This window comes from Pieris brassicae, chromosome 6, assembly GCF_905147105.1.
Source record: "Pieris brassicae chromosome 6, ilPieBrab1.1, whole genome shotgun sequence".
NCBI classification, from domain to species: Eukaryota; Metazoa; Arthropoda; class Insecta; order Lepidoptera; family Pieridae; genus Pieris; species Pieris brassicae.
The window spans coordinates 3887823-3907666 of NC_059670.1; the positions used below are offsets into that span (position 1 = coordinate 3887823).

At 32.5% G+C, this 19844-nt stretch overlaps 1 protein-coding gene across 1 annotated transcript; it reads left to right on the plus strand.

Annotated features, from left to right (window-relative positions):
- The first annotated feature begins 239 nt into the window (after positions 1-239).
- On the plus strand, positions 240-5713 carry LOC123711257 (alanine--glyoxylate aminotransferase 2-like). Its single transcript, XM_045663756.1, has 10 exons — positions 240-329; positions 533-597; positions 766-884; positions 1720-1954; positions 2295-2388; positions 2717-2931; positions 3233-3452; positions 4158-4402; positions 4706-4883; positions 5498-5713. The coding sequence occupies exons 2-10, from the start codon at positions 536-538 to the stop codon at positions 5582-5584; spliced, it is 1455 nt and encodes a 484-aa protein (XP_045519712.1). The 5' UTR covers positions 240-329; positions 533-535; the 3' UTR covers positions 5585-5713.
- Positions 5714-19844: the final 14131 nt, after the last annotated feature.

Below are 19844 nucleotides of genomic sequence, written 5' to 3' on the forward strand. Positions count from 1 at the left end.
TAATATAAATCATATACAACCAACCATAAAGACAAGTTGACCTAATCTGGTTTTATTTCACAAGATAACTGCCCCTTAACGACCATGCGTTCCCGCCATGGCACGATAGCGACAACCGCGTGGCGAGTGACTTTTGTGTTCACGAGTTTATCAAGAGTTAGCGCTGATAGTGTTGACGTAAATACTATTGGACACAACGGGGGCGTGCCGATGCTGCCTCTATGGCTATATAATCATCTTACAAATAAGGCATCGTAGCATTCCGTTGCTGGATCTTGCACGTGACTTAACCGACAGCTTAATTATAACTTAGTTTCCTAGTAATTAATGTAAGTATAATTATAGACAATGCATAATTATCTTGTCAATCAATTAGCAGATTAGTATTTCAAATTGTTTTCTTGCCTTTGCCTTAATAGGCTAGTTAGAATTTGTTAATGTGTTGTCTATAGCTAATTGACGGCATACATGACTGTAGGTGACTTCATTTGGTATCTGAAGTTGGTCCTGTGAGGTGTATTTAATATTTCAGATAATGGCCTATTTGCAATCGAAACCAAAGTCTGAAACAATTGAGCTTCGAGAAAAATATATTGGGTAAGGTATTATTTATTGGCTTTAATATTTTATTTTTAAACAAACTTAAGAACTTGCTATCGTAATAATTCTATTACTCTTGCATTCTTTCGATAAAGTTCGAACGTTTCGATTTTCAAAGGGTACATACTTTGGGCGGGGTTTAAAAACAGTAAATTTCCTCCACAGCGGCGCCTGCCAGTTGTTTTTCCGTTCGACGCCGTTGAAAATTGTCAGAGGGATTGCCCAGTTCATGTATGATGAAACGGGCGAGAGGTACCTCGACTGCATCAATAATGTCGCACACGGTTAGTGCATTAGTGTACTCGTGTATATAAGATATTTGATAACCGCTTATTCACATATATACTGTACACGTTGGTTGGATTTCCGGAGAAATCTGAAGTAATAATTATTGTTTTGGCTTGTGAATACCTAACATCTGTCCTGAGACTTATACTCCACATAACACATATCTATAGGAAGATGATATAATACATACATCCTAGGCTTTAATTGAGCAGGAGTGGTATGTGACGTTGTTTTTCCTTTCCTTATACACTTTTTACCTTTTTTTCACGATTTAATATATGCTAAATTAAATACGAAAAAGTTAAGAACAATAGCTAATAGATAAATATGTAATATCTTTATTAAATATAACCTAAAAATAAATATCCTACAAACAATGTAGTTTATTGGCAAAACATACATTTACCGCGTGATCTACAAACTTACATTCATATGTTTATTGCATTATGAAGGAAGTGTTATACTACAATTAGCTTCTATTTTTATTTATGAACTCATGATTTTCAAGTAGAAGACATTACAGTATCCAGGAACGGAACTTGAATCCGCATATATATATATATAATATATTAAATTATTAAATAACACTTTAAAAATGTAACTGCATTATTACAATTATTTATATCTACCGTCATGTTTAATAGGAGCATTCCGATAAGGTTGATCTAAAGGTGTCGCCTATCATTTGGAACAGCGCAGAAAACACTGAGCTTTTAACAGTAACTGTTTAAAGAAAGTTACAGATAATTGTTCTTACTTAATTTATACAGTCATTAATAGATTTTTATTTTCATGCCTTACCTCAAAATATAATAATAACATTTCTTACAGTGGGACACTGTCATCCTCACGTCGTTGAAGCGGGAAGAAATCAAATGTCATTGATTTCCACAAACAATAGATATCTTCATGATGACATTGTAATTTTAGCCGAGAGACTTGTAAAGACAATGCCCGGTTCACTATCTGTTTGTTTCTTCGTCAACTCGGGATCTGAAGCTAACGATTTAGCCTTACGCCTGGCTAGAGTCCACACTAAGAAGAAAGATGTTATTACACTTGACCAGTAAGCATTTTTATTATACGGTGCTTTTATGAATTGTATTTAAAGTGTGACTGGGATGTATGAATTTTGTTAACTTTTAGATGAATTGTTTATTTAATTCACTAAAGGAGTCTTAAAGTATTGTTGTTTAAATATTTAATGTCGTTATACTATTATGTACATAATTTGTGTGCAATATGTGTGATAGTACCGTAGTCGTTGATATAAAGGTCGATGATTTTATTATAAAAACATCTTTAAAATTGTATTAATTTCATCATAAATCGAGCCAATTGTGAAAGAGCTGAGTGATCGATGTTAGGTCCCTATGTAGGGTGCTACTAGCGCCATTTTGTTCCAGCGCGTATCATGGACACCTTACTTCTATGATTGATGTGTCACCTTACAAACTGAACCTACCAGGAGGGCCCGAGAAGCCAGAGTGGGTTCATGTGGTGAGTTGCTATGGCAACCGTCTAACTTAATTAAATATGTACATTCATTTTATGATTTTAATCCAAAAGCATACTCAAACTCTTGTTTAGCACTTATGACGTATATCGTTATGTATTGGGGACGCGATATGAGAAAACTCTCGAGTTATGACTACGTTTATGGTTCATGTTTTTCCCTTATTCGCTAATATATGAGGAGTTATGAAGTAACATTTGGTCCTTTATGGCGTTAATACTTTGATTAAATCAGAATATTACTATCAACATAAACACCCAATTTCATACCGGTTAATAAATATAGAGTGTAATGCCATTTTCTTTAACACAGGCTCCAGTCCCCGACGTATATAGAGGAAAATACACATATCCGAACGACTCTAAGTCCGAAGAAGAGTTGGGGAAATTGTATGCGGATGAAGTAGGAAAAATCTGCAAACTCGCAACTGATAAGAATGGTGGTGTTTGCGCTTTTATCGCCGAGAGCCTGCAAAGCTGTGGAGGACAAATATTTCCTCCCGATGGCTATTTAAAACGCGCCTTCGAGTAAGTAAACACATACTATATCGTCCAAGTACTGGAGTAAATTTTGAATAGCCCGTATTTATTTACTTGTATTTATTTAAAGGACCATTACAAGGGGAAATATATAATTATTTAACCGCTTTTCCCTTGGTTTATATATAATGTGACTTCAGGTTATACCGAATTTAATGGCTACTTAAAATTACGTGACACACGTGAGACTACTACATGCAAAGCTTCGTGATTTTAAATTATTTTTAACTGTATTTTGTGAAAAGTAAATGAATAATAGTAACTAACAAACTGTTGCTTTTACCCCTAGGTATGTTCGGGAAGCAGGTGGCGTTTGCATCGCTGATGAAGTGCAGGTCGGATTTGGACGCGTGGGAACTCACATGTGGGCGTTCGAGACCCAAGACGTGATTCCTGATATAGTGACTATGGGTAAACCTATGGGTAATGGACACCCAGTCGCTGCAGTTATTACAACACCTGAGATCGCTAAGAGTTTCGCTGATACCGGAGTCGAATATTTTAATACGGTACATATACAATTTGTTAATTGATTTTATTGCCAGTTCCTTTGGCTTTATTCTTCATTAAATTTCCGTCACATGCCGACTTTGAACCTTGTTTAATAATTACTTATTCTAGTTCAAGCTTTTCTTTTGAGAAAAGTTTTTAATTATCGTAACTAAATATAACCTCTTTCGTGTGTTATCGCGTGAAAATATAAAGATAAAAAATTATCAATTGCCTCAAGTTTATCGTACGTTAAAACATTGTAATTATTTGAAGTACTTACAATACAAAACAAAAATCTGTCATCTTATTTGTCTCATGTCTATTAATTTTAGTTTGGTTTCAATAATGCTTCGATCCTCGTATTTACTTAGACCGTAGGAAACGTAAAGGGTTAACTCATGACACGAAATTATATTAGATAATATTGTAGATAAAGTAATTTCTACCTTGGTTTCAATTACATAATTTAACATAGTATTGTCTTTTGGTAACATAGCTTTTACACATTAAGAAAACACTTTTTAAACGGATTGAATAATACCTAGCTTAAAACCGTTTATAAAGTGTTTTCTTACATAATTTAAGTATATTAAGAAACCGTGGAATTCAAATAGCGATCTCTTATATAAAGCGTTATTTATCCCTAATTGTGGATCAAACGAAGCTTGCGTTGATTTTTTCTAAATTCAATTACATAACTCATCAAACCATTTTCCTTTTAGTATGGCGGTAACCCAGTATCCTGTGCAATTGCAAACGCGGTATTAGATGTGATAGAAGAAGAGAACTTATTGGAACGAGCAAGACGTGTCGGTGACCATCTTTTGGCCAGATGCGAAGCTTTAAAGCATAAGCACCTCTTAGTCGGAGACGTGCGAGGAAGGGGACTGTTTGTTGGGGTAGAACTTGTCACGGACAGGGATGCAAGAACACCGGCGACGGCTGAAGCGAAACATGTTGTTAATAGGTAGTTTGTAGTTTGAACATTATTTAGCATGAACGCAGTATAGAGTTGATATTTTAATATCAAGTTAAATTCTACTCATTGTTAATGTTTGGACCGTTTGTGCGTCCTACACTTAATCTTTTAGCTTAAATCTAGGTAAATATAACTAGACTCATATGTAAAATTGTAGTATATTATGTGCTCATGGCAGAATTTTATAAGAATAATAATTGTTTTGATTGACGACTTGTTTTTTAAACAAAATGACGCACGCATAAATTAGGTATTGGGAGACTGTGACTTGAGCGATTTCTTTTTTTATAGAATGCGCGAAGAGAAGATACTTATAAGCAGAGATGGACCTGACGCGAACGTATTGAAGTTCAAACCACCCATGGTGTTTTCCACTCAAGATGCAGACAGATTAGTTGACACCCTCGACAGGGTGCTGTCAGAACTGGATGACCAATGGAGAACGCCTATCACCAATATTAAACTTGAGGTAAAATTTTGTGATAATAATATTATTGATTTACAGATATTAGTCTATAAGGTAACTCATTCGCTGCCTGTATCTGTGTCCCGCCTTGTATAGAAGCCTTCTTTAAATCGTATACTATGAAAGTTACATAAAGATACATTTGGCTTAAGACTACTTGAAAGAGTTAAAATTTGAATTATAAACCAAGATTTTATATACAGTAAACATATTGGTTCCGTTCAAACTTAGCAAGTTAAGAAATTTGATAAACTTGACGCCTGATAATAAATGAACACACAATTGTTAGTAAAACATTGCTCTTCATAATCATAAGGAGTATCTGATTGATATTTTTATTTCATTTTTTGGGAAATAAAAATAATAAACGTTTATAAAAGTTATGTTCGTTGAACTGAAAGGTGAACGACGCTTTAAAGACAATCCATCTTTGAGATTGGTTCATTTGACACTAGCAAATTAATAAAAACTATATTTTTATTTATCGCTTTAGTCGCATTATATTACGGGTGCCAAATAAATCAGTACCTATTAGTGGCTCCTATCTTTGTAAAACAGTGATAGTGGATAGTTATCAAGGTTTCAGGTGCAAAAGTTGATCATTAATTAATTTGCAGGTATTAGTCACACCCATCAGTGATCAGGTGGAGTCCAGTGATACGTCAATGAAGAGTAGTTTTAAACAAAGTGTAAAAGCTATGTAAATTTGAAATCTCATGGTTAAGATAAGTTGTAAATATATATAAGTTACGCCATGTACTTAAATGTAACATGTTTTGCCTATTAATTTTAACTTTAGATGTAATCGAACTATAAAAAAGTTATTGAATAAATTGTACATATAACAAAATATTTTATTTAATGCTAATATGACCAAGTATTGCCAAAATTATATATATATATATATATATATATATATATTTTATATGTTTTGTGAAATAGAACTTAAGCTAACACAGTTAAAAGAAAATCACGATTTCAAGTAATAATTAATCTTGCCAATTTGAAAATCATCTAGCAGGTCACTGGTACTACCAGATTACGCTGGTGTTGTGTGTTCTTTTAGGCAAATAAACAAATAAAATTAATTAAAAAAAAAACATAAACTAAATTCAAAATTGTTATCTAAATGGCCCGTCCGGAAATTATAAAAAAATAAAACGATGTGATAAACCTTGGACTGTTATCAATCTTGATACAACTTAAGTTTCCGAGAAGTTAGTGGTGAACATACATACAATTACGAAATTTATTATATGTGCGTGGCGGCCTCATTAGTCATAAATTTTATTTGCCATAAAAGTAAAAAAAAATTCAAATATACAACTCCAACAATATCACGTACTCACCACCTACCTACCTTTTTGAACAACATACATATCAACAGTTTTCATACCTAAGATTCGGTAACTACGTTCAAAGTCCACTTAATAGTAATAAAACAGTGTCATTCAGGCTATTGTGTTTTGTAAGAAGCCGAAGTTGCGCAGCCGGCTTTAGCACGTGCGCAAATTTGCCTGATAGCCGTTACATCAATCTTGAACATCTTCCCTTTATAGAATCCTAATCTTCAGTTCGTGCATCGAATTATATCTCTTATTTTCATAGACGTAGGGTCGACAAATCGTTAGCAGGGCTTTGTAAAAGGCTTTTGTAACTCCTGTAGACAATGAGAGTATTCTATGTCAGGACAATGTGACGTAACGATTAAACGTCTTAAGAATGGTTATGGCAAAAACGTTTGTATGCGTTTTTTGCTTCAGAGATCGTTTATAATTCTTATACGCATATATAGTAATGGTAAAAAATGTTACAAAATATTGTATTAACATGTACGTGCCATGCAATCAATAATAAATTCGTAATTGCATCACTTCTTATTTGCAAAGTTGAGTTGCAAAACAGCTTGGATATATATTTGTCGCAGATAGGCCAAACTTGTTTCACTCATATTTGACTGATGCTATTTTAGCAAAGTCATAGAAGAGTTCTAGAGGTATTTAAGGCGCTTCAAACATTACACCAACATCATGTTATTTCTGCCCAAATTTATCGTATAATTCGGCGTCACTGTTATATAAAACAGTGTAGCATTTGTCTATATAAACAAATTCGTGGGAATCATAATAATTCACATCTATTCGCATTCAATTCACACTTGATAGGGGTCATATATTAATAGGAAGTGTCGACGCGTGCCACCCACACCGCCCGCATCGTATGTCTGACATCTAGTGGCTCGTGCGGTCGCGATCCTTAGGAAATCGATCTTATACCACAACACCCCTAATAATAAAATTGATAACCTTAAATTTTTATCATGCGTGATTAGCCCATAGTGCATCACACATCGCTGATTATTCAGTTAGATTCAGGGTCAAAAAACGTGTCTTTGTGTTGATATATGGGAGTAATTTTTTTGCGTTAAGATTCGACTGTGTGGCTGATTAGACGTTTTCAATTTATTTGTTCATCGTACAAGGACATGTTATCACCGCAATAAAACGAAAAATCAGCTCGCTTAACAACCATGTTTCGTTCACTCCAGTTGAGCATTACATGCGTCCTTGAGCCTACGGTATTGCTAGGTTTTTATATTTAAATCGTTGAACGGATCTTATACTTTTGCTTATTATTTGACTAGTATAAATCATAAATTCAAAATGAAAATGAAAATGATAAAATTACAAACCAATTATATTAAAAAATATTTATTTAAAATACTGTGAGCATCTAAATGTATATTAAAATGTAAAGACGATTTTACTAAAAATATCAACTAAAGTATCATTAAAACTTCTTAGACCAGCCTCAATATTGTTAATCTAATCAGAAGCTAAAATTCAATTTCTTCTAAAACATTTCTTATAGCAAAGGATCAGATCGTAGATTTGAAGTAAAAAAAGGATGACTTTCAATTCAATTCCAATCTCATTATTCCTGTATTTTTATGGAAATCTTATCTCGAGAATTTTTAGAGGCTATTATAATAAATTATACTAAATATTCAGCAAAGAAGATATTAATGTTATACCTATTTGTTTTCGCAGGTTTTTTGCAAAACTCAAATTGTAATCTTACCGAAACTTATTTCGGAATATTAGCAGCAAATATACACATACAAATCTCATTTAAAAGTAAGATTTAGCTGATAAAGAAAATATTCCTACTGTACAAAAATAGTTTAATAATAAAAGTAGTACAGTTAACACGTGAAAAGAAAAAGACTGGCTGCCCACAACACAGGGAATGCCATTGTAGGGGCGTGCAATTTATTTTACATAAATATCCTGTTAAATCCTGTTTACATAAATATATTGTTTATAATAAAGTTTTTTCTTCTTCCTTTCTTCAGATCATAAGCGCTACTAATTTAATAAAACCTAACCTATTTTAACTTCAATCATTACTTTCATATTCCGTGATAGATTATCGGTAACAAAAGATAAAATTATTAATTTTATCAGACCAGATTATTACATTGATGAGGCACATAATAAAGAAATTAGGTTCACAATTATTAATATATTCTCTTTTTTAACGATGAAACTTTCTACGAAAGGCATTACCGCACTGGAATCAAGCAATTCCGCTGTCTGGCGCCGGCAGATGCTTAATAAAGGCAAATTGCAAGCTCACCTTACGCCCTGCCATTTCCCACGGTAGGTACATCCTCGCGGTACCGTTGTAAAAGTCCACATTCATAATAAAATATACAAACGGGCGACCGACTTATGAAAAAGCTTTGTCGCCAAGCATTCTCGCTTTAATTGCTGTTTGCGAAAATGAGATAAGAATTGAAATTATAGCTTTTATAATCTTTTGCCGCGTAGTACTTTTGTTGGCGTTATATTTGAAATTAAATTCCTTATCAAGAACGTTATTTATTTTCATTATTAAAGAACATAATATTATATTATTAACTTAATGTTCCTTAAATAATGCATATAAGCTGTATTAAAAGTAAGTTTAAAAACAATAATTAAATTACATATATGATATCTTTTAGCTTCCTTTTTCCATTCCATTACTTAACCATTTAATAACAGTTATGTTTTTATATAGATATGTAATATATATGCATGATATATTTTAAGGATATTTAAAACGCAAGGGGTTGTCGCAATTACGACAACGACCTAAAGACGGCTTGAAGCGTTATTAAAGAGTTAATGACAACTTAGCGTTAATTAATGACGTCTTGAAAAGGTTTCAAAGGTTGTAATTTTTCGAGGCTGAATAATAAATTCGAGCTATATCTCAAAATGTAGTACGCTGCTCTCAAATTGGGCAGTTTTCTAGTAACGTGATTTTCCTATTTTATCCTTATATAAATTGTTAGATTTGCCAAGACGCGGAGAGACTGTAGGCGTAACCCCCTAATGGAAATATATCAGAAAATAATATATTTCAATATGCAATAAAATCGGAAAACGTATGACCCCGTATTCGCTGGATTTTCGCAAGCACACCTGAACAAGATTGTATCCGGGCTATAAAAAACCTACGTTCAATCGTGTCCTCAAAGAAGGTTTGTAAAGGACCCTAACATTCCGCAGTGTCTATAACAGATGTGAGCGGGAACAAGATTTTCGTCTGGATTTACATAAACAGTTTCCCACCGAATCCCTCGAGGGGTAAAAACGTAATGACGACTCGACATTATTCTTGGTTAAGTTCCTTGTCATTGCCGTGAATGGTGCTTAGCGTGACTTGATATCCCTTCTCAAACGGTATTAAAATACAATTGAGTGTACGAACTTTTAAATTATTGTATTCAAACTACTCACGACTCATTATATTTTATTTCTTTCAATTAATTATTACAGTAAATATCAAGAATTACGTCGTCCAACGCACGACGGAACGAAGTACTCCTGTTTCATGTTAGAATATAGATTATTGAAATCTATTTTCAATTACCCGCTTATAATTTTGATAGACACTCGTAATAAATAAAATAAACATAGCTCTTGTATAACGGTAAGTTCCAGCTATTATATTTGTTAATAACCTTGATTTTGTGATGAAAAATTGTTTGAATCTACATTTTTATACTCAGTAACTTATTTTAATAGCGGTTGCGTGAAAGGGTGGCTCCGTGGTATTTAAAAATGTAGAGAGGTCGTTTGTTTTAACGCAACACCGAACGCAATCCATTCATATTACACAGAAATAAACCGTAATTTATGAAAACGAAGTGAAACATGAACAAAAATCCCATTTAACATTAGCTTTTCACGGGGAGAAATGAAAAGAATTTCTAGTTTTATGAATGGATATGATTTCGTATGAAATAATACATCGTAAGTGCTTTTCAGATTTCATTCGAGATATTTGAAGAATCTGAATTCATTTGCTCCCGAAATATAATGCCTTTACAGACATTGAGATTTTAAACGAATTAAATTTAATATTAAACGTTTAACGTTGGAAAACTAGGTGTTGCATGGAGAAAGAGTTCGTCGTTCAGTTGGTGGGTTCAAGTTTCATCATAAATTGTTCTAATGGTTAAATTCCTATACCGTCATAAAAATACGCAATTATTATTTCAAAGTATTTGAGTCAAGTATTTATACGTTCTTGATATTGATATTTTAATTTAAAGTATCCATTAAAGCGAAGCAATATGACGACGTAATAACGTGCTCACGTGTACCGTAGAGCCTCCATATATTATGCACGTCCCTCAATCTTTTCGTTGTTGCCGCGACCTGAATCCCCTATTGTGCCCTTTGAAACGCGGACCAGAAGGGAGAGCTTGAATAATTGAGGAGCGGCTCCGTCTTACTCTCTGAAATCTTAACGAAACTCATTGAGTGCGCGATTGTACTGTTGGTTGTATGTTGCCGCCGTCCGCGCACGTGTGCCAACATTGCCTACGGAATATTAATCGGCAAACATAAGCTGTTCAAGTTTTGCTGTTATGAATACAATGCAATATCCGGATAGTAAGCCGAGGATGAATTTATGAAGATTATATTTGTTTTGGCATAACGTTCTTGGTCACTGAATAATTGTCATTCTATTTACACTTGTGCTTCTGATTATCAGATACATTGATACACCTAAAACTTCCTGTTCCAAAAGCTATTATATTAGAAACTTACATAATGTGATTTCAATATTCAATCGCTTTTAATTAGAAGACGCGCTTAAAGCAAAAGCGTTATTTCCTCATTGTTAGCTACCATCGCTTCCACATCGGTGTTTATCTTCGAAGACAGCTTATATTACCTTGTTAATACAATATGACGTTATAATCTATATTACAATGTATGTTTAAGCTTTCATCATTAGTATGGCATTCACAAAGGCAATACATTTTCTCGATTTGTAACTAAAATCATATTTTTACTGCTACTAAACAAACACAACAAACATAGCAAGATAAAAATAGGCATAAAAATAAAAATAAGCTTATTTATGAAATTATATATTAAAGTATTATAATTAGTATATATAATTATTATTGTTATTTTTTTACAAGTAGTACAAAGCAAATAAACTACTTTAGTTTATTGGCTTTAAATGTATACACAACATAAACATAGCGTATACGAATGTATTCTAATCGTCGCGTTATATAAATAATATAAGTTCACGCTTATGTCTACAAAGACTTATAGGAATTATTGTAAAACTTTGATTTAATTTAAGGCTGTGTATTGTCAAGCTGTCAAACTTTAAAGTAGAATCCAATGTTCATGTTAACAATGAACAATTTCGGTAGTTTTCTCAAAATCCGCTAACTGTATTTGTTTAAGGCGGTTTAAACAACGCCCATTCGACTTGTGATTAATCTTTATCCGTATTTTCGTACCCTTACAATTCTAACAAATGACATAAATAAATCTATGCATTTAACTTTGTCGGCAGAATAAAATTATTTCTATACAAAGCTTGTACATTGCTGTATGCTTTATCGAGTAAATTCAAACCCTAGAGGAATTTAATAATGAGCTTAAGGTACATTTGTTGTTGGAATCTCGAGATAATTTTGGTGTTTCAACGGATTTACATCTAGAGATAAAATGAAAGCAAAGCTATGTTAACAATAGAAACACAGAATTGAACTGTGTTTTGTTGGAGACTATTTTTTACAGTTCCAGTATTTGTATATAATCTGCGGCACTTCCGACCGCTGTTTTAGCTTTAATAGGGGATATTTTTGTGTTCTGCAATATTAATATTAAATAAATGTTTATTTCGGATTCACGAAGGTCTATGAATAATGGTTGTTAAAGTGCTATTCTTTCCCAATCAAATATAAATAAAATCGAAACTATACATACCTTATATCTTCTAGCATGAAACAGTTTTTTACATAAAATACACAACAGCGAGACAGCGGCCGCAACTGCACCCTCAGCGATAAACTCGAAGATACATACTTATTACATATCTATCTACATCATAGAAATATAAGTTATACAATAAACCCATTAATATTTAACCTAAATTTAAAATAACATAGCAAATATTTGTTTCAACCACAAAAGTGTAATTTCGAAATCGGTTTTTAAAGTCTTCTTTTAATTCTAGTTCAAAGTAGACTAACCGCAAATTCTCATGCAATGTTCAGCACAAATTGAGATATGTAGTGCTCATTGTCCTACATTGCACACATATGCAATCCCCAGTGGATGAAATTCAAAGGCCCAAAGTCTTTACGGTTATACAGAGATCGCAGGCAAATTATTTCTGCATTGCTGTTCGGACCGAAGCAATCAGACTATCAGAATACATCTTGTTTCTGAAGGATTATATACATATAACAAATAATATAGTTTGTTCTGATGGTTAGACAATAATTTCCTTTATAAGTTTTCACATAAGATGCATGCAAATATCGAATAAGCATATTTTAAATATTGTTGTTTGGAGTACGAGTATCGTAATTTTCCTCGCAAGAAATTGGCGAACAAACGAGCTCGTTGAAAATAATTCTCTATTGAAGCAAATAGAAAGGATTTGGGTGATCAGTCTACGATAGGTAACGAGAATCTAGGTTAGATACTGTTCGATCTGGGTTAGTAATCTTAACAAAGGAACCAATATCGCACGTAATATTACTGCTTTCATCCATCACATATTAGGAAAATTTATTTACACAATGAACTAATAACTCAACTATGAGGTCCATTTATTTGTAAATTAAAATTTAGTTTACTAAAGGCGTATTAAAAAAATACATTAGCTGTAATATAGAAAATCTATCAAATTGCTCCGGGCTGTGGTAGCATTGACGAAAAGAAGGCAATAATATCATCAACAAAAATGATACTTTAATGAAAGAATTGTGTCGAGACACACACATACAACATGCCGAGTGATCAAAGAAACATCAAAATCTCTTTGTCCAAGACGCAAAACAAGAGAAAGAGCAGAAGTGTCATTGGATTAAAATTACTGAATTTTGTTTATAATAAAGGTAAATGACGTTTAGTATAGCATTATCAGAGGACTTTAAAGAAAAAAATGTGTGCGTGTACTAGTGTAAACACGTAAGAAGTGAAACTTCTCTATGACCTTATTTTTAAAAAAATGATCTACTATATGCAACTTTACAGAAATTGGTTAAATAAAGTTAAATTAGATAAATTTCAACAACAGGCTATTACTATCATATCCATGAATACAAATAATACAATTATTTTATTTTACCTTATTACTAATAAGATTATTACAGAATTTCATTAATTGTTATATAATTATTACTATCATTGTTATCGTTATGACATGTATCATAACGATAACAATGATAGTAATAATTCTATACTACTTGTTATCTTCTAATCTTCGAATCAACCGTGGTAGAGACAAGAAAAGATGGCGCGTAACGGAAAAATGTGACGGTAAATTTATTTCCAACGTTGATAAAGAAGTTTTACTTCAATAAAGAATTAACAAAATTGGAAAACACAAAAAACATCAATTAATTGGTAATGGTTTCGTTACCATGTTCATCAAAGGCCATCGAGAGCTAGATACATAACGGTTCACTTGATGCTGAGATTAATCTGTTTGAATATACTTGAAACATAACTCTGATACACGAATCATTCGTAGGAAACCTTGCGGCAATCTATCGTATATCTGCCTTTGTTTATAGTCTCGTTAACATCCAATAGTGTTTCTACATTTATGTGTCTGTGTAGGTCATCATTTGTTAAAACAAATAAACCTAAATTTACAATGAATCCGAACAATTATTAAAATATCGATTCCAATAAATTGATATATCTAATATTATTATCGTGATTGTTTATTAAAATGTAAACCGCTAAACTGATTTCGTTTAACTAAACTAAACTGATTTTGTGTTTTCAGAAAAAGTTAGGTTACACGCTTCCTGTAATCGTAAGAAACGTATGTAAATAAAATAAAAATAGCCTTTAGACGAGTACACTATAATTACACTAAGTCCATGTCATTTATGTTTTCACTAGTACTCGACCTCCGACGGAGTGAAGGCCTCCACCAGCTTCTTCCATTTGTCCCTATTCCTTGCGACCATTTTCCAAGGTTTCCCCGCTATCCTTTTTATTTATGTATGTATGTATGTAATGCAGATAAATTAGTTAAAAGAAATAAAACTGCCTCATTTGTATGATCACAGTATTTCTGATACATATGTGTAAATTTTCCGACACTACACGTGTACCTACTACTCTTAAGCATAAGAGATATGTTTCACCCAAGAAGTCATATCTGTCAACATCCAATGAACTTTGAACAGATGGAAAACTTCGGCTTCTAACATAAATCTAAAGCTACTAAGATATTTGACCAAGTTCAACCCTTTAATAGCTTATCAAATTATGAAGCCATTGAATTTTAAATGAATTAAACATATCTAAATGCGTTAAATATGCGAAAATTATGGAAATATACGAAACATTTCAACAAAATTATTTCATATAAATTAACTGCAACTTCAAATGGTAATTTAACTGTTTAATATTAATTAAATGAAATAAATTCCATTCCGGCGAATAAGGTAAATGATGTTTAAATAGGCTGGTTGCATTTTGCACCTGGTACTATAGTCGTTGTGGCCGAAATATAAACACGCATTTGGGATAACGGTGCGTTTATTATGCAACGGGTAATTATAGGAATTAGCGTTGCATTTTATACTCGAAATTGTACGTGACTGAAAAAATTGTACATATTCCAGCAATCTTTTGGAAACTTTAATAATACGCTGCTACATATTATGTAAGCATCTTCAAGTACGTGGTGTTTGGTAGAGTTATAATGTATCTTATTTTGATTTCAGGCGAAAATAAATTTTGGGAAAACTCAGAAAGCCCATTATCCTATTATGTATATCAGGATCAGTTACTAACTTCCCGCTATTACGGGACTTTATAATAATGTTTCGGTCATTAAAAACAAGAAATTTTCTCTAAGTACTTTTTGTATAAATCTTGAACACTGGGACATATTGTAAATCTGTTTCTTTCTTATAAAAATATTCGGCGACTAAAGTCAGAAGTAACTGATGATAATTTTTAAATAAGAAATTTCTATATAAAACAGCTTGGCATTATAATAAATTATATCATATTACATTTTCTTATAGGAACTCTCATTGGAACCCTATTTTATTTTTCTTTACAAACACATAAATGTAAACTCAAAATCGTATTACATTACCAAGTAGCTGTATTGTTTTTCAGTACCTAAACTTAACACTAAGTAAGTGAAGGGTCAGATAGGCCTACTGGTTTTACCTCTATAAATTAAGACCTCATTATTTTAAACAGAGCACGTTCTCCGTTATCGTTGAAAAGATCTTTTGTTGGCGCAAAACACTTGGGCCAAGTCAATCGGTCTCGTAAAGCTTTAAGCGTTCGCAAATTAATGAGTCCATGAGTCAGGAGTCAGGCACACGCAGTGTTATGTTTCTAAGGCAAGACCCTTGAAATTTTGTAGTTCTTTAATCTTTATATACTAGGCAAATAGAATTGGAGGTTGTTTATATTCAAGCATGGAGGCACGCCAACGTAAAATGAAAATAAGGGTGCGGTGAATGAAATTTAAGCAATTCGAGTTGAGTTTCATTTTATTTCTCCGTGTTAACTTTCTTGTGTTTATATATTTGCAATTGTGAAATATATTGTGCAATAACGGTCAAAGTAAGATTTTATGTGTATTCCAATAATTTGCATAACAAAAGCTCAACGACGAATATCGTGAGAAAATTCTGTTAGATCGCCGTCCCTTGCGCACAGTGGAGTGATTAACGCGAGCAATAATTTTGATTTCGGTTATGTTATATTCCCACCGGGGAGTGCTCACCCCATCGCAAGTACAGGTAAATACAGATGATAAGCAAGACGTTCAAGGGGTCGAAATCAATGCAACAAAGAAAAAGGGAGCCATTGTATGCGTTTACGCAAGGAGCTCACGTGCGCTTACGCTCCCACGGTGACGCAGTTAGGGAATTCGGGACTCGTATATAAGGGTGTAACGTCGAATGTATCGTCACTTCCAAAATTTCCATCGCAGTGAACAGTACCGGGGGCCCACTGGGTCCCCGGAGAGTGTGCACGTTCAATATTACCATCACGTTCAAACTTCACATTACTAGTTTGTCAATTAAAAGTTGGAAGCAGACACGAAGTTAATCAATGTTTTAGTAACAGTAAAAGCAATTTCGTTTCGTAGAAAACATCTTCGTAAGTCTATTTGGAGATTGTTTCGGGAACACTTTCGAGAATATTTATTGGTAAGTAAAGTTTATCACTTCTCACTTTCTTGTTGTTTTCGCTACAAAGGCTCCTCTTTGTAGACTGCTAATAAGAATGATGCAAGTTTTAATATTTCTGAAATCACTTTTATTTAACTGTAATTTAAAACATGCTGTTTTATTATAATTCATTCATACATATGTGTAAATTTTCCGACACTACACGTGTACGTAACCTACTACTCTTAAGCATAATTCAGAGATAGGTTTCACCCAAGAAGTTCTCATATCTGTATGTTTAATGTATTGCTGTAAATATTTCCTTATTATAATGGTTTCATAAAACTGTTAGATTTAGCCGTCTATATCAAACACTGCCATTGCAATAGTAATGTTAAATACTTATGAAATATATTTTATTGTTTCAGATATGGATTTTTAAGCTACTAGCTAAGCTGTAACGCCTTAAATGCATAGTGGTCCAGAGGCATATATCGGCTGAAAGGTACGTTTTTGGCTAAAATGTTAGCGAAACGTTATGAATCACCGGAGCTATAGATTAACCTAAAATTAGCATAGGCTTTATCGTGTGTCTAGGATTAATTCAACGTGTGAAATTACGTTTAATATATGATTTTCTCATTAACATTTCTATATTTCGCCTTAATGCACGGTCTTGTTTGTTTTTCAAGTTTCAACTTCCAAGTTAAGTTTTATTTAATCTGTTACGCTCGTTCTCAGTTCCCCTGTTACTGTTTCTGTTAAACACCGTTAATTGTTAATTGTCTCATTTGGTTAGTTTTCGTTAAGTTTAAGTTAATAACGTAAAACATGTTGAGTTAAAAAAAACAAAAGATTGTTTGATTAAGTTTATTGTTTCTTCATCATTGTTTGTTTTGTTACTATCAAATGAGTTTGTTAGCATGTGTTCATTTAATTAATTGAAATGATTGTTTCTGGTTTAAACAGCAAAATTATGATAGTTAAAAATTGTTAAGCTAACTTGGGTTATGTTTGAGTTATGAGTTAATAGTTGAGTTTTTCGTTGTTACGTTAAGTTTACGTTTCAAGACATATAGAAGAACGACCAAATACAATGCAGTATTAACTGCTTCTAAATTTTTCGAATTCGTGAAGTTTGAACTGTTTTTAATTAAACATAACATTGATGAGCAAAGTTTTCTCAAATTGTTGTGAACACCAGCTGGTCTGGTTATCGTTTGGTTACTTTTGTTTTTTATTTCTTTTTAGCCATTTCCGTTTCCGTTAATTTGTTGAATTTTGGTTTTGTTTCTATCAATTTCAAATTACGTTATAATGTTGTTTCTTTGTTGCCGTTATACACAGTATTCATTTAAATCGTTAATCTGTGGAACGTTGAATTTTTGTTTTCTTTTGTAATGTTGACGTTGATTTAACTGTTTTTACCGTTGATTTTTTGTTTTGGATATAACGTTCGTTCATTAAAGGTTTAGTACCATTACAATATTGTTTGTTGATTTAATATTGGGTAAAAAACACTAAAGAGATATTCTTCACCAAGTGCCTTCGGAAGTGCCTAATTTTTTCCTTCTTTTGTGGTTAATTAACCACCGAGGAATGTTGTATCGTGTTTATAATATAAAACAAAATTATTTGTTCAACGCATTCATAAATCAACTAAGTGTAGCGTAATGTTACAAAAGTAAGAATATGAATTTAACATATTATATTCACGATAATATTATTTATTAATGCTTAATGACTGTTTTCGCCCTCTATATTCCATAGTATTATTAAATTTCAATATATACGGTTATAACATTATTTCGATAAAATTACCGAGATAATGTGACCTTAATTAAATTGTTTCATATAAGCGCAACACTTTACACATTCAGCGTATTTAAGCATAATGTTTTAACATTTACTTTGCAAACTACATCAATACCTACTTTAGGGGCGAAAATAGTAATTACGCTCTATTGTTATATCGTTACCTGTTACCAATAATTTGGATCAATTGTTAAAATTGTTATCGTTAATTAATTAATAAGCGTTGATTTGTCGTTTGTCATTAAATTTTTAATTGTTATTCATATGGCTGTGTTTGTTAGTTTTATATTAAGTTTTCGTTTTAACTGTATTGTTACGCCGTCATTAAGGTCCCAAAATTGTAACCGATTAGTGTAAAATGTATATATTATTTTAAGTGTTTGTGTAAGTTAAAACTAAAGCTTTGGATAAAATTAACAGATAGGTATTTATTAGTCATGTATGAAAGTGTTCGTGTGGTAATAAAGGATGTAAAGAAAATGTTGTTTTAATTAAATTTCTCGTATCCCTAAGTGGCGTTCGGATTGAATAAAAAGTTAATCTGGTCGGAAGTGGTTGGATCGGGTCCAACTCCTGGGCGCCTAACGTCCACTAACAAATGAGGTCGTCATCTCACAAGAACTCTAACCCCGAGATATATTAAACGAAAATTTTTCGGTAAAATTTTCATACTTTCATTCGTATAAATATCAGAGATAACTTGGGAGTTCATGGATAGTGTATGAATTATATTTTATTGTACAAAAAGTGTTTATATAATTTTAAATAACCCTGTAAATACACGTAATTTTTTTACTTAGCATCTATTATAATTTTAAATTGCTTTTGGGTTTGGCCGATTTTAATTTTCTAAAGCACAAAAATGTCTTTAAGATTTTAAATGTACTGTAAAATAAGAAGCATTCTAATTTTGCTGGACAATCAAAAATAAACATATAGCTTATGTAACTATGAAGTTGTCTTATCGTCCTATACAAGCGGAGTGTTGACAAACGTGTCGAGTTGAAACTTAAAGTAGTTTCAGTGAGTTGATATGTAAGGTTGGAAAACATTGCATCCCGTACACAGCCAGTGTAATGAAGATAGTTTTCGGAATGGAAAACATGAAGTTGGTTTCATGCAATCTCGCCGCTTAGACTCTTCTTAATTGCTTAACTTTAACCAGTGCCTCTTCCTGTCCTAGAATTCGTTTAACTTCCTGCATACTTCAGTCAACATGTAAACTGACATTTGACGATATATCTTAAATTAAACTAGCGGTCTATTCTAGCTGCATACGGTTAAATTTATTTTTAACCGAGTTGAAACAATCGTAGAAAAATATTTAGGGGTGCGATTTTTATATTTTTTTGGAAATAAAAGTAGGGTCCCACTGAGGGATAATGTAGCATTGAAATTTCAAACAGATCTCACAAAAGGCAGAAGGAAAAAGTTTAATGTGTACTGTT

What these genes read in the sequence shown, in the direction of transcription:
- LOC123711257 (XM_045663756.1), top strand. Translation starts at nt 536, where the DNA reads ATGGCCTATTTGCAATCGAAACCAAAGTCTGAAACAATTGAGCTTCGA. An exon ending in GATGTTATTACACTTGACCA is followed by an intron (nt 1,955 to 2,294) that starts GTAAGCATTTTT and finishes ATTTTGTTCCAG; the next exon opens with CGCGTATCATGGACACCTTA. An exon ending in TCACCAATATTAAACTTGAG is followed by an intron (nt 4,884 to 5,497) that starts GTAAAATTTTGT and finishes ATTAATTTGCAG; the next exon opens with GTATTAGTCACACCCATCAG.